This window comes from Lagopus leucura, unplaced genomic scaffold (genome assembly GCF_019238085.1).
Source record: "Lagopus leucura isolate 7727_CA_CO unplaced genomic scaffold, USGS_WTPT01 Super-Scaffold_100029, whole genome shotgun sequence".
Classification (NCBI taxonomy): Eukaryota; Metazoa; Chordata; class Aves; order Galliformes; family Phasianidae; genus Lagopus; species Lagopus leucura.
In genome coordinates, this window is record NW_024962280.1 from 789,306 (window position 1) to 803,280 (window position 13,975).

The window sequence follows — 13,975 nt, forward strand, 5'->3', positions numbered from 1 at the left end:
AGGTATCTTAGCTCTCCATCCCACAGTGTAAGTTACTAGCAGCTTTGCCACAGGCTTCGGTGAAAGCAGGACAAGTCCTCACTGAGACGACCCTCACATTCTATCAGTCCACTTTCTCAGACTCACACATACCGGAGTTTCTCCGCACTCCCCTCAAAGGACTGTAAATCGCTCAAGTTAAAACAAAAATTCCTGTTTTTCCATTTGATAAGATCCAAGAAGGACAGTTTGAACAGGACAAATCTCACTGTTCTGACAGTCCAAAGCCAGGGCGGCTTCTTTCTTTCCCATTTTCTCTACAGTACCTGTGTTACACAAGCCTTGTACTTTGCCATTCAGGATTAAGAGACCAAAGAGGCATTTAAGTAACAGACTTTGCTCAAATGATCTCACTGTCCAGGGACGTGGAGACAGCTAACCTGTGACGCTGACACAGAACTTATTTTTCTTGCAGACTATTTGCTTCTGCCATTTGGATGGGGAAAAGAAACTTCAAATCTAGGGTGCAAGCAGCAAGAAAGAGCAAAGCACTGACCCACAGTGTGCTGCTATGTCAGGCACAGTGAGATCTGCTGCTGCTCTGTTAAGCTGCGACACACTGTCCCCAATGATCTAGACGTTGCTTATGAATACTTTAAATCTGTCATCCTAAATTTAAACGTTTCCTTCTCCTCACTTTGAATACCTTCCAGCCTTAACATCTTGATTGTAACAGTACTCAGCACTCAGAGAAACGTGGCCTTCAGCACGTTTATTAGGTTTGCAGTATGTCAACGGCGTACTGTTTGAACATAACATGACAATGAAAGGAATCTCACCCTTCGGCACGTTGTACCCTGATCAGAGCCTGCACCAGTCCGACATCCTTCCAACTACTGAGAAAACACATACTTTGGGATCTGCTGTCTCCTGATGAAAGGCTCTTCATCCCTCACCAATCTAAATCATCAACACAATTCGGATGTGCAGTACTCCAAGCAGAATGTCATCTCACACATCACCCCTATCCCCACTTACTACATCACACTGTTAACGTTTCGTTAAAACGCATAATTTGTTTGATGTTCTGAACATAACTTCAAAGTGCTGTCAGATAGGATGCACAGACTTGTGCAAGTGCAGGCACATGCAAGGCAGACACACCAATGCACACAAACACAAACACCAGTATCACACTAGCAGTGGACCCTGAAAAAGCGTCTCTGCTGCACTGCACAGCCATGCCCACCTTGTCAGCACGCTACATTCAAGCAATGCATTAAGAGACTCGTTTAAGGCTTTACACAGCACCGCCCACAATTTTTAATGCTACATACAAGGCTGGTGACTGCCCTGAAGCTACAGACTACTCTCAAAATCCATTCTGCTCATGGTTATAATGAAAAACACTTGTCTACCTCGGGTACCACAGGTAAGGTTTTTTCACCAAGCTGTTCTTTTACACCTCAGTTCTGAAGCAGAAGAGTTTCAGACAGTACTTGGGTGATCTCTGTTCTAAGAGCACAGTTGTCACAACAGGGACATTTCAGCAGGCACACGTTTACAGAATTCACTGGACAGAGGACCACAGATGGGCAGCAGGGCTTGCAGAACACCTTCCTGGCTCCATGCGAGTATCCAGGGAACACGAGGCACGCTGCTGCTACAGCTCAGCCCTCCCTGTGCCACCCAAAGGCGGTTCCAGACCTGAGGCTCAGCAGCCAGGCACAACAACCAGGTGACAGCACAGAGATCCCCGACTTCCCACATCTCATTTGCCATCCCATTCCTGCTTCTCTGGTAACAGTCTCTGGGTTTTTCATGGAATAGATCGCCCCCAAAACCCCATTTTTTCCACGGTAATGACCCAGGTTTTCAGATTACCATCAGCCCCTTGAGCTGTCAGCTTCTACATTGTCATATTTCTAACTTTCTCTAAAATACCAATATTTGCTGCAGAACTGTAGGCTACTCGGATGCCCTCAGAATACATTTTAACCACAACATCTGCACGAGGGGCAGGCAGTTGGTTTCCCGTCACCCACTCCGTATTTTGGCCATGTTTGCTCCCACGGACACCCGTTACACTGCTCCTGCAGTACAGACACAGCCGCCAACCTCAACACACACCAGTTGCGTGAACTACGTTGCGCACTAATAAAAACAACAATCACCTCACCGTAAGTAAAAAGCTGACAGGTTGCGTGCTGTGAACTTATAGTAGCTGAAGCCTGCTGTTACCACGACCTCCAAAAATACCATCCAAAAATACCTCCAAACAAACAGCTGCGCCGAGCTCCGAGCGCTCCGAGGTGACCCGGCTGCGTCTGAACTCCCGCCGCTCCGCCCCGCGTCCGCGATCGACACGCGGCTACATCGCCGGCTGCCGGGCCGCAGCCCTGGTCCCCTTAACGCAGAGCCGGATCCTGCCGGGCCGAACGCCCTCCTCACGTCGCACGGCTCTGAGGGCCACCGCAGGCCGGGCCGAACGCGGAGCCCGCCGCGCCTTCCCGCCCGCCGCGCCTTCCCGCCCGCCGCGCCTTCCCGCCCGCCGCGCCTTCCCGCCCGCCGCGCCTTCCCGCCCGCCGCGCCTTCCCGCTCGCCGCGCCTCGCCGCGCGCCCCCTGCTGGCCCGCCGCTGGCGCTTCCAGAAGGTTCGGCCACGTGACCCGAGGCGGCGCTCAGCCATGCTCGGGGCGCGCGCCGTGAGGGCGGCGCTGTACGGGGCGGTGCCGATCAGCGCCGTCAAGGCCCGGGGCGCCGCAGCAGGAGCGGCGTCTGCTGTGCTTGGAAGCCCAGCATCAAACACCGCGTGCCATTGAGGGCGTCCATCCGGTGCACCAGTGGAGGTTCTGCCCCGGTCGTTACCGGCCTGCTGTGCTCACGCTCGCTCTCTTTCCAAAGCAAAGGCAGCTGTGACTCACGGTGTGCAGCCTTGGCTGTGCAGTGCAGGAAGGCCCACAGCCCTGCCCTGCTGCCATCCCATGCCGTGGCAGCCCCTGTGTGCCCTGTCCGGCTCTGAGCATCTCTCTCCTCTTTGTTCTGCAGAACCGCTCTCTGCTCACAGCAGGGACTGCCGGCATGGCGGGATCCCAGGAACCCAAAAAGCTAATTAGGCTGTATTAATTGAAGCATCATGTGTGGTTTGTAGGCTAGCTCAAAAGTGTAAAAGCACACTGCATTTTAGATAAATGTTTTTTTCAGCCTAGCAAAGACCTGCGAGTCAGCTGTGGTAGGAAGCTGTCAGCTGCAAAGACAGAGCTCTGTAATACAATACAATTAGACCTGAATAATTTAGGCACTGAAGCAAATATTTGAGGCCTGGGCTGTTTGCTTTCCTAAATGAGAAATCACCCAGACGTGGATTTGCTGCAAATCCACCCCCAGAGCCCTGAGTGTGTCAGGCTCCAGCACGGCGATGTCCCCAGCACTGCGCACACTGCAGGCAGAGGGCACAAGGCACGAGGAGAGCTGCCATTTTCTTCTCCTGCCTCTGACACAGGATTTAATGGGGTGGAGAACGTAGCAGGATTGAGATGGGTCATCGCAACCACACAGGCTGCGTTAATGCTATTTGTTTCTTGAATGTTGTCTTTGTTACTTCGGGAAAGTGAGCTTTCCCAAAAGGAAATACAAGGAGTATCATCAACTCTGTTTCATAGCAATGTAAATGAATCCTAATTTCCTAAGTGTCATCCAGAGGTCATACTGCAAATAAGCTCTTGCTGTTGTCAGTTATTGTGACGCACTTTGTTTTTCTGAAGGCTGCACACTGCACCCATTCTGTGCATTGCTGAGATCTACCTGCCAGCAGAGCTGTAGGAACGCATCCTTCTGCAGCCACTGATTTCCAGGAGGTAACAGTGCTGCTACATCCTCTTAAACCACTACTGAACAGGAAGCTTTATTTTTCAGGCCACTGATTTAATGATGTTGTGTTTTTTCACCTTTTTTTGGTTATGACCCTGAATCACCAGCTGGGTTTTGGTTCCGTGCACCGTGGCTGTCTGTCAGGACGGAGAGTCGTGGAAGGATCCCCAAAGGACAAACCTGCACTCTCAGCACTGCTGTCCTCTCTGAAAGCAGTAAGGCAACGCGGGAGGGTCACGAGGAAAACTGTTCTGTTCTCTAAATGTGAGGGTTTAATTATGTGTTCAGTTCTGAGATGCATTTTTCTGTTGCAGTTTTTGGGGTAGTTTGGTTTTATTTTTCTCTCAGCTTTGTGAAATGATGATGATAGAACAACGATGAAAGATGATGAAGTTGAGTAAGAAGAAGTGCTTAAAACCTGACAGGAAATAATGCAAGCCATTGGTTCCTCTTGGCGCTGGGTGTACACCTCAACATATAGAGTACTTCCACTAATATCTGACCGCAGATCTCTCTAAAATCACAGGGCATTAAAAATAACTGAACACACTCTTGATCTCAGTGAAGAATTTGTTGCAGTTGTTCATAAGCAGAGCTTGAAGTTGACTGACAGGAGGAACTGTGTGCACCACCTACTGCAAATGCCCCGGCCAGCTGGCGCACAGCACTGGGCGGCAGCAGGGCAGCACTGTGTGTGCAGTGCTGTCAGCAGTGGGCAGCTGCAGAACTGGCCTGCAGCGCTTCTAGGAGGCTGTGCTGGCCAAAGAGTTTTCCAGCTGTGTTGAAGGCCTGCTGAAGGCCCGTCAGCCAGCACAAGCTCTGCTTCTCTGGTTGTCTGCAGGAGCGTAGCTATCGGATTTTAGGCTGTTACATTAGGTATGTGATGGGAGTTTTCCTTGAAGAATGCCCCAACAGGAATTTCTGTATTTGACTCACAAGTCATACCTCCCTTACACTGCATATACAGAAATATATACATGTATGCTCCGCTTTTCCAAGCACAAGGTTCTACAGGAGTGGAAACTCACACTGATCGTCAGGCCTGTTAGTTCTCTCTGGGCTCTCCGAAGGCGAATCAGGCAGTTATGCTTTTTGGATTTACCTGAAACAAGTCTTCCTCTTGCCATTTCAGCTCAGCCCACACACACTGCCTTCTACTTTTCCGGTTTTGCTGTAGGCATCCACATGCAGGAACACACATCTACTCTTAGGCTGGGTGGTGAGAGTTGGCCTTGTTTGTCTCAGGGCGACTGTAGAGCAAAAGTGCTTCATTTTCACGTTCTGTTCAGCTGATTCTTTGCTGCTCTCCCACCTTCATCGCGTGTGCTCTGCAGACTGGCTGCCATGCAGTTCCAGAGAGGTCAGCTCTTGGTTTCCACTTTTTGTAGAGCTGGGGAAGGCTGTGCCTCTCAAGCTGCAGATGTTTCAGTGTATGCCACCGATAATGAAAGATTTCAGACCTTCCAGTTGCCATTTCTGCCTCAGAGGCGAGATATGTGTCTTTAGGAAGGCAGCAAAAGTGAGTGTGATATCTGGTTTGAGAGAGAGGATGTGAGAAACTCATCTTGCTTCATCTGCCACTCTATTAGTAAAAATGAAACTTAATAAACATAAAACTCAGTGAGAATGAAAAGAAGTATCTTTTTGTATTGGTAGGCTGGTAAATCTGGTGATAGCTCAGGGCTGTCTCTTCGTGCGAGAAGCTGCAGCTGCCTTTCTTGTGAGAGGAAAGTGAATGAGGATATAAGATCTCGCAGAGGGTACGTGACAGCATCGATTTGGCAAAGGCAATGAGGCTGCACAGAAAGAGGCGCTGCAGACATGCAGCCGCTGCCCTTCTCTGTGCATCATCTCCGTCTCTCCGGAGCCGACCGGGAAGAAAGGCGCACTCCCAGCAGGTCGCCGCTCCCTCGGCACTCCCGGCTGCCCGCCCCGCGGTACGGCCGGCCATGGGGCAGCACCGCCGGCCGCGGCGCCTGTCGCACCGCCCGCCCCGAGGCACGGCGCCTTCCCTTCCCTCCAGCTAAGCGCCGGGTGAAGCTCCGCGAGGTGAAGAGCGCGGTTCGCCGCCGTCGGGGCGGGGGGGGGGTTCGTTCGTTTGTTTGTTTCCCGCCCCGTCGCATTTTTACGATCTCAAAGAGGAAGGAGCCTTCGGGTCACCCGGAGAGCCGCTCGGACGGCGGTGGACCCGCGGGACCGCTTCGACCGCCAGCGGTTCGGCTCCGGCGGCGGCGGGAGAGCGCCCCGAGCTTTGATGTCCCGCCGATGCCGGCACTCCGCGGGCGGGACAGGCGCTGAGCCCCGCCGCCAGCCACCCGCCGCCACTCCAGCCTAGCCTTCCTTCCAGCCTAGCCTTCCCTCCCGCCTAGCTTTCCCTCCAGCCTAGCCTTCCCTCCAGTCTAGCTTTCCCTCCAGCCTAGCGCTCCCGCCCGCCCCGCGCCGCCGCCCCGCCGCTGCCCGGTGATGCGCGTGGCGGCCCCGCGGCCGGACCCCTCCGAGCGGCAGCCGGTGAGTGCGGGGCGCGGGCCGGGACTGGCGAACGCGCGCCGCGAGGCTCCCCCGCCTCGGCAGTCCTGCGGGGCTTCGGCCTCGGGGCGGCGTGCCGTCGGGCGGGCGTCGGGACGGGACGGGACGGGACGGGACGGGACGGGACGGGACGTGCGGGGCGCGGAGCCCGCGGGCACCTGAACGGCCGCCCCGGCGCGGCAGAGCCGGACCGCCTGGTGCTCCCCGGCTGCGGCGGATGTGCGAGCGTCCTCACCGCGCGGCGCGGCCCGGCCGCAGCCCGCCGGCACCTCCCCGCCCACGGCGCGCCTCCCGCCGCCAGCTGCCCCCGGCCGGGCGGAGCGGAGCGGCAGCGTCCGGCCCGCCTCGTGAGCGAGCGGCGCGGAACCGCCCGCCCCGAGGGCTCCGCCGGGCTGCCGGCATCCCGACCGCACGGTGCGGGGCGGGGGCCGAGCCGGCAGCCCGAGCGCCCGGCCGTAGCGGGGAGCCCCGGTGGCACCGGTCAGCCCGAGCTGCCGCGCCGCGCTTCCGCCGCGCCGAGTGGCTCGTCTGCACGCTGCGTGCCACACAATGACAAAAAAGGTAGGGTGCTTCGTGCCGCGCTGCGTTCCCTGTAGAGACCGCACCGAGAAGCAGGTATGCCTCGAGTCACCTTTAAACGTATGCATCCCGAGGAGAAAAGCTACTGCATCAGCTCCCTGTGCAACCGCACCGGGGGCTGAGAAATGAATTTCAGCTGTCTGTTGCATCTTTGCTTTAGTAGGCAGCTGGGATAGTGGAGCATTGAAGAAATCTAAGAAAACCACGTTACCTATGCTTTTATCTGCTTACATTACTCCTCTGCTTTTGGTGTGCTTGCAGTTAGCACGCACAGAGGCTCTTACCTGGAGTTTGCTAACACGGATGGGATACGTTCTCTAAATAACCAGAGGTAAAAATTAGTGAGATGCCTTTAAAACACGAGGAGCACTGCAGGAGCAGCAAGATTAGCTCACATGGAAAAACTTAGCTGCAAGGAACGTATTGGCATGCAAAGGTGCAGTGTTTCTGCCTGCTCCAATAAACCATGTTTTTACCACTTTAAAGACACTCTCAGAGCCGTAAGATAAACATCACCTCTTAAATTAGGCCCCAGGTATTCACTGGTCAGCATTAAGTCAATATAAATTACATTTTCTGCTGCTTGATATGACTGGAAGTGAGAAGGGTACAATGGTTAATAAATGGTTGTTTCCTTTTACATTACCTATGAATTTCTAGTTCACTGCTAATGCAGGACAAGCTTCTCGGCGCAGCTCTCACTCTTACGTGGCTGTGTGGGATTTCAGAGCTGTGTCTCAGCACTGGGTGCTCTGACCCACTATTCGGAGAGAAAAAAAAGAGGGGAGATCACAAGGAAGTGGAAGGGGCAGCAGTGGTGCAGATGTGAAGAGCAGAGCTGGGCCGAGCCTGCAGAATGCCAGGCTGGGAGCTGCAGAATCCCTGGCACTGCTGGCACAGCGTGCGGCCCACTGTGTGGGGAGAGCGACGGAGGGGAGGGGGATGCTCTGATCTGAAACGTTCCCTCTTCCATTTGGGTAAGCAGTGTTGGCGTGACAGCATTCACCCTATGCTTCAGTATTGCATAAACACAAAAAGGGATTCCTTAGGTCCCGCCTGCTGAATTACTTTGTATCTTCATTGATAAGCACACACTGCGGGGCAGCTGGCTCTTGAGGTGGCCATGAAAAGAGAGCAGGGATTGCTGGATCTGGGGGTTGGACCGGCTGGTCTCTGGGTCCCATCCAACCCCTACGATTCTGTGGCTCTCTGGACTACAGGACAGCAATCAGGCAGAAACAGAGCGTGCTGAGTACAAGTGAAGACAGCTTATCGGAAAGGTTGTAGCAATTTGAGGACAAAGATGAATCCAAGGCAACAACTTAATCCAGTTGAACATACTGAAGTACAAGCCTGGGACTGGAGTGGAAGCAGAAGCTGAGAAAGGCACCCTTCCCGTTGGTACTGCTGCCTGCAGGGGAAAGTAGTGTGATGGGCATCACAGGAATGCTGAGAACAGACACTGCCAAGTTTCCATTGCCAAAACCTGAGAAATACATCGCCAGGTGTGCAGGAATGTGAATACCAGCAAAGAAAGTGAGCAGGCCCTAAGCAAGCAGGAGCAAAGCTTGGTCAAACTGCAGTGCTGTGGTTATCACCGCAAAGCCCCAGTCTCTGCACTGTCAGTATGGCCTGCTCCCAGCAGAGGCTGACTTATTTATTGTTTTTTGCTATTTTTAGTGACAGCTGCAAAGCTGTAGTCAAGAACTGCTTACACGATACTTTAAAAGATGACAGCGAAGCACAATGGTATATTTTGACCTTTGGCATGAGATAAGTAATTGGCAGATTAAGTTAATTTTTATTCAGGCCAGGAGACTTGCTTTTGCTTCCTTGTGAATTCCTGTACCATCACACAGGATTAAACTGCACGGCGAGTTTTAAAAACGGCTTTGGTTTGCTGGCCTTCCTTTTCTGCTCGGTGGCCTCTTTGCACAAGGCAGAGCTCTGCTGTGTCCCCAGGCACATGGTACGTATGCATGTGGGCACACATCTGAGTGCCACCACTTCCTGGCCGTGTTACAGATAACTTTGTGCCAGTCTGGAAATTCACCCAGGAAGCATCTTGGTTTCTGTGCAGCTGAGGAGCCCATTTCAGGACCCACGATTCGGCGTTCTCCAGTGACTTTTCCCTTTTCCTTTTCAGACACTGGGTTATGGGCAAGTCAGAAAGTCAGATGGATATCACTGAAATGAACGCTCCAAAACCAAAGAAGAAACCGCGCTGGAGCGGCCTGGAAATAGGGCTGACTGTTGTCGTGATTCTGCTGGCCATTGTGGCAATCACAATGATAGTCCTGTATGCCACATACGATGGTGAGTACACGTAAATGTCTTGGAATGTACAAATCCACGTTAATATAAAAGCATTTAAAGAAATGATGCAAAAAGGCTTCATCAAATAGAATGCAGCTGTTCATATTGGAAAGAAAAAAAAAAAAAAAACCTGAAGATTCAGCATATTAAAACACTGCATTAGAAAAGTATGTTGCATATGTACAGAGCTGCACTGCAGAAGACGTTAAGAAAGACTTTTAAACGGTCAGCTCAGAATATCTGCCTGAGACCGTAAGTCTGTGCCCACAGTGCAAAATGAGAAGCAGCAGCCCATCATCATGGTGCTGCACGGTGCGCTGTCAGACAGCACGGCACAGTGCAGGAAATGCAGCGCTGCAGCCACGCTCTGCACTGCTGCACACACACACACTAACTGTGCAAAGCGGTGGGAAACACAAACCATCTGCTTGTTTGGACCTAGCAATACTTCTGTTTGTAATTAATGCTTCGGGAAGCAGAAACTGCAGAAGAGAATCCTTCCAAACAGCCCCAAACTGCACTGTTTCCTCCACATGGCTGTAGAAGTGAAAATCCCATTTTTTCCATTCACAACGATTGTGACAAGCACTCAGTGAGTGCAGGCACACAAAGCGTTTGGTAACTCAGCAGCCATACCAAAGCGTTTGAAAATAATTCCGTCTAGGCAGAAATACTGATTTTTTTTGTTGTTTCTTAGTGGAAAACACAAGAATGCTCAAAATTCCATTTTGTGAACGCTTGGTGAATGTTTAATCACACTAGAATTGACCGTTTTCATTTTGAAGTACTTAATGATTTTGCTTTTTAGTTTTGTATTGCCCATTTATGGAATGGAAAAAATGCCATTCTGAAATGAAAACCAAGAAGTGCCACATTTCTGAATCTCGGAAGGAAATATCTGTGCTGTGGAGCCATGGATTTTGCAGGGCTGCATGGTGAATGTGGCAGAACATTCACACAAATCCTCCTCCATCTTTTTGTCACTGCAAAGAACTGCTGCATTCAGACTGACTTTGTAACTGTTTTCAGTCTATTTTCTATTTTTCTCCAAATTTCTCCCCTTCTAAATAAAACTAATATTTCTATCACTTGTAATTGATTGATAGAACCTTTCCTTCAAATGACCACGAGGTTCTGCATGATGAGCACAGCACTGAGAGCCCTAAAGGGATGAGGATAACAGTCTTTTTAGAGCCAGACCCTATAAATCTCACGTTCTGAACGCACGCTGTTCTTTGATCTTTATCTCACTGCACCCTGCAGTTAATGCAATTTCTAAAGTGACTGTCATTGAAAGTAAAATTTACAGTAGCTTTTATTGTATTGACATAGAGTAGAAGTTAAAAGTATGATTGCTTTGTTTTCTAGATGGGGTTTGCAAGACATCAGACTGCATAAAGTCAGGTAAGAATGAACATACGTATGTTTTAAATACATGTATGTACTTCTAGGCAAAATTAAACCACATACTGTTGCCAACTGGCTGTACACAACACAGCACATTGAGGCATGCCATCTGCTAACCCAAATCATTCCCTTCCTGTATTTTTTCTGCAAATGTAAAATCTCACGATTGGTACTGTCGAATCTCATAAAGTCATCAGGGTCAGGCTGGTTCAAGACTCAGAAGCAGACTCCAAAAAATACCTCTAGCTGCAGATATTGACTGAAGTGAACCAGAAAACGGCTCTTCCTCACCAAGTCAGCATTCAGGCGGTGCTGCAGCACGTGCTGAAAGGCTGTGTCTCCAAAGATGCTTATAAGGAGAGTCGTGACTGCTAACAGCTCTTAAAGATGCCGTGTTGCTGTTTGAGGGGAGGCAGAGTTAGTCTGCATGTCCAGAACAGCTGTGTATTCTATAGGCTGCCTAGCTAATGTCATTCTTCAGGAAGGACTGAACTGCAGAAACAATTCTTAGTTTACACATTGGCCTGAAGTCCGCTAAAAAGCCTCAAAGCAAGATGAGCCACGCTTTCCCTTTCCCCTTTTTTTGAATGGTACAAAAATCACTGATTTTTTCAGCTGTATTTACAAGCCAGCTGTTAGTCAAGTCAAAGCCCCTGGAGAGAAATATTCTGCTCTGTCTGCTGTATTTTGGAGATTTGTTGCATCAACAGTATCAATAGGAAAGCATCGGAAATACAGCGATATCTATGTGTTATCTTCATGTCAAGTGGAACTGATAAATTCTGTGTGAATTCTGTACATCACGACCGGCCCCTCTGGGATTCAAGGGAAAAGGCAGCCCCAGGAGAGGGCGTAGACCTACTGTGTCAGTGAGAGACACAGGAGAAGTTCAGAGGAGGCATACAGATTTTGACAGTCGGCACCCCAGAAAAATGTGTTTTCAAGCCAGGGTTCATGTAACGCAAGCTAAGTGCAGATGATAAGGAATCTGAAGTGCACAGCACCCCACCAGAGGCTTCCAGAACACTTGGATTCATTGGCCCCATTTAGACTTTCAGACATGCCAGGAACACAGCAGAAGCATCACTCTATTTGTTTCCTCTCTTGTCTGGGGCTGCTCCTTTCAGGCCTCACTTCACACAGCAGTGGGAGCATCTGCTCCACACCTCAGTCCTGTGCAACCATCCCCTGGTGAAGCCTTGGCCCAGCCTGTTGTCTCAGTGCTGGATGCTGCCATCACCACAGGCTATGCATCTCCTAGGATTTATTTCAGGTGGCCTCGATGTATCCTAGTTATACTTCCAAAGGATTTTTCTGCCGTCACGATGTGTGATTTGCACTTGTGTATGTATGTACGTGTTGATATGCTGATACACAGGCCTGATGCACGCTGCCTGAGCTCAAACAGCACAGACTGATGAGAACAGGAACTGTTCGTATCTCTGTTATTAATGGCACCTAGGTAAGCACACAAGTTTCTCCCACATCCTTCTCAGGTCACTAGGTGTTATGCCATCTTTTATTACTTTATTTGTAAGCTATTAAAGCAACAACTGGCAATGATGAGAATCAGAATAAAATTAATCATTAAAAGTAGTTCAAATAGGTCTCTACATTCTTCAGTGCAAGTTAGGACACTGAATAAACACGTTAAGCACAGGAATAGAAGCAATATTTGGATCATCAAAGCAATACAGAGGACTAATGAAAAGTGTAACATCGTATTTTATTTACTTGTGAAGGTATGAGTGACTCTGTATTAGAATTAAGTAACAAAAATACTCATCAGTCTCACACTTCCAATTTCCAGAGCAAAATCATCTCACTGTTTGGGCTTGAATGCTCCACTGGGCCCAAGTATGAACTTGTAAATGACTTCCCATGTTGGCATCAAGCATGTGCTCCAGGGCTTCACTGATGACAAAACCACATTCCATTGATTTTAGTTTATTTGTGGTATCAGGCAAATAATCACTTCTACTTGGGGATTCAGATGTGCAAATTACACTCTTGAAGTGAGTGTTTTTAGGGGCAGTACCTGAAGTGTGTATTCTGAAGGAAAACTTGAATGAAGGAAGAAATGCAGTTCCCATGACTCAGCTCGGTCTTTTCACAGCATTTAACCTTAATGTTTTCATAAAATTGGATGTGCTAACATGGCTGGTTTGGGCTCTACAGCAGAAATGTTACAGTAGGTAATTTTTTATCACAGCAGTAGAAAAGAAAGATTGCTCAGATACTGACTGCCAATAGAGCAACCTGATTCCACGGTTCAAGCAAGGCTGATTTACACAGACAGTAATGAAGTTGCCAGACGTACACAAGATGCGAACTTCTTCTAGTTCTTGGTTTGCTTTTGTTGTTGTTATTGTTTCTTTTCTCCAAAAGTGGCAACACAGTGGTTGAATTACATTTTCTTGGTGTCAGAAGATTTTTCCAACTCATCACTACGTCGTGGCAAGGTTGGCACACGGCACTGAAAGAGCTGCTGTGATGTCGAGTCCTGGCTGCTGAGGTCTTTGTTGCTGGATTAACGTGTCAGGATAACCCAAAGGACAGTGCTGCCCTCTAGATGCTCCGGTCTAACAGAGGGATTCCTAAGGACACCCTTAAACTGAAAGAGCTTGGTAATCGTCAGCCTTCCTCTGTTACAGCAAGGACCTAGCACAGGAATAAAGCACGCCATCCGAAGCATCCCTTTCCCTTAAATACAGCACAACAAACTAGGAAGAAAATAGATACTGGAGTTTACACAGTCGCAGAAGAGCTGGAAGTGGGAGTGAGCTCCAGGGATCATCCAGCCCGACCGCCCTGCTCAGAGCGGCGCCAACTGGAGAGTGGCTCAGATCTGCCCGACAAGTTTTGATCACTTCCCAGTCAGACACTTCCTAAACTTCCTGGGCAGCACGATTCAGTGCTGACCGCCCCTAGGGACGCTCAGTGGGATGGGTGTTTGGCTTTCTCAAGAATGGGTAAAAAGCAACTGTCAAACAGTGCAAACAGGACTGGATATCATCATCTCCCATTGCTGCCATGATCCGGTGTTCTTTCAAACTGAAGTCATCCTGCCGTTAACTTCACAAGGGAAAAATGGCATGCTAGGCACTGTACCTATTTCCACAATGTTTTTTATGCTCCTTGTGCGTTCCAAAAATGAAAATGCATGTGTTCTTGGCTTTTTCCAGCTTCCAACATCATAAAGCCATCTAATGTTGGCTTCAAATGTAACTTTAACTGAACATCCCAAGAGAACCAAGAGAGGAAGCCAGTCCATAGAAATAGTACAGCCTGCCTACACC

At 49.8% G+C, this 13,975-nt stretch overlaps 2 protein-coding genes across 7 annotated transcripts in view; one reads left to right on the forward strand and one right to left on the reverse strand.

Moving 5' to 3' along the window:
- The window catches only part of GPR149 (G protein-coupled receptor 149), a 77,938-nt gene extending 75,611 nt beyond the window's left edge, over nt 1-2,327 (reverse strand). For all 4 annotated transcript variants that reach the window (XR_006180858.1, XR_006180857.1, XR_006180855.1 and 1 more), the window contains exon 1: nt 2,252-2,327. The gene's annotated coding sequence lies outside the window, so the exon portion shown is untranslated. The remainder of the gene's footprint in view (nt 1-2,251) is intronic.
- A 3,489-nt stretch (nt 2,328-5,816) lies between these two features.
- The window catches only part of MME (membrane metalloendopeptidase), a 38,897-nt gene continuing 30,738 nt past the window's right edge, over nt 5,817-13,975 (forward strand). Inside the window, exons 1-3 of one of the 3 annotated variants that reach the window (XM_042881309.1) lie at nt 5,817-5,897; nt 9,100-9,269; nt 10,638-10,673. In XM_042881309.1, coding sequence (XP_042737243.1) covers nt 9,110-9,269; nt 10,638-10,673 — 196 coding nt within the window. In that variant the 5' untranslated portion in view covers nt 5,817-5,897; nt 9,100-9,109. Of the gene's footprint in view, nt 5,898-6,337; nt 6,357-6,847; nt 6,936-9,099; nt 9,270-10,637; nt 10,674-13,975 lie in introns of those variants that run through there. The other 2 variants (XM_042881310.1, XM_042881308.1) reach the window with 2 other exon arrangements.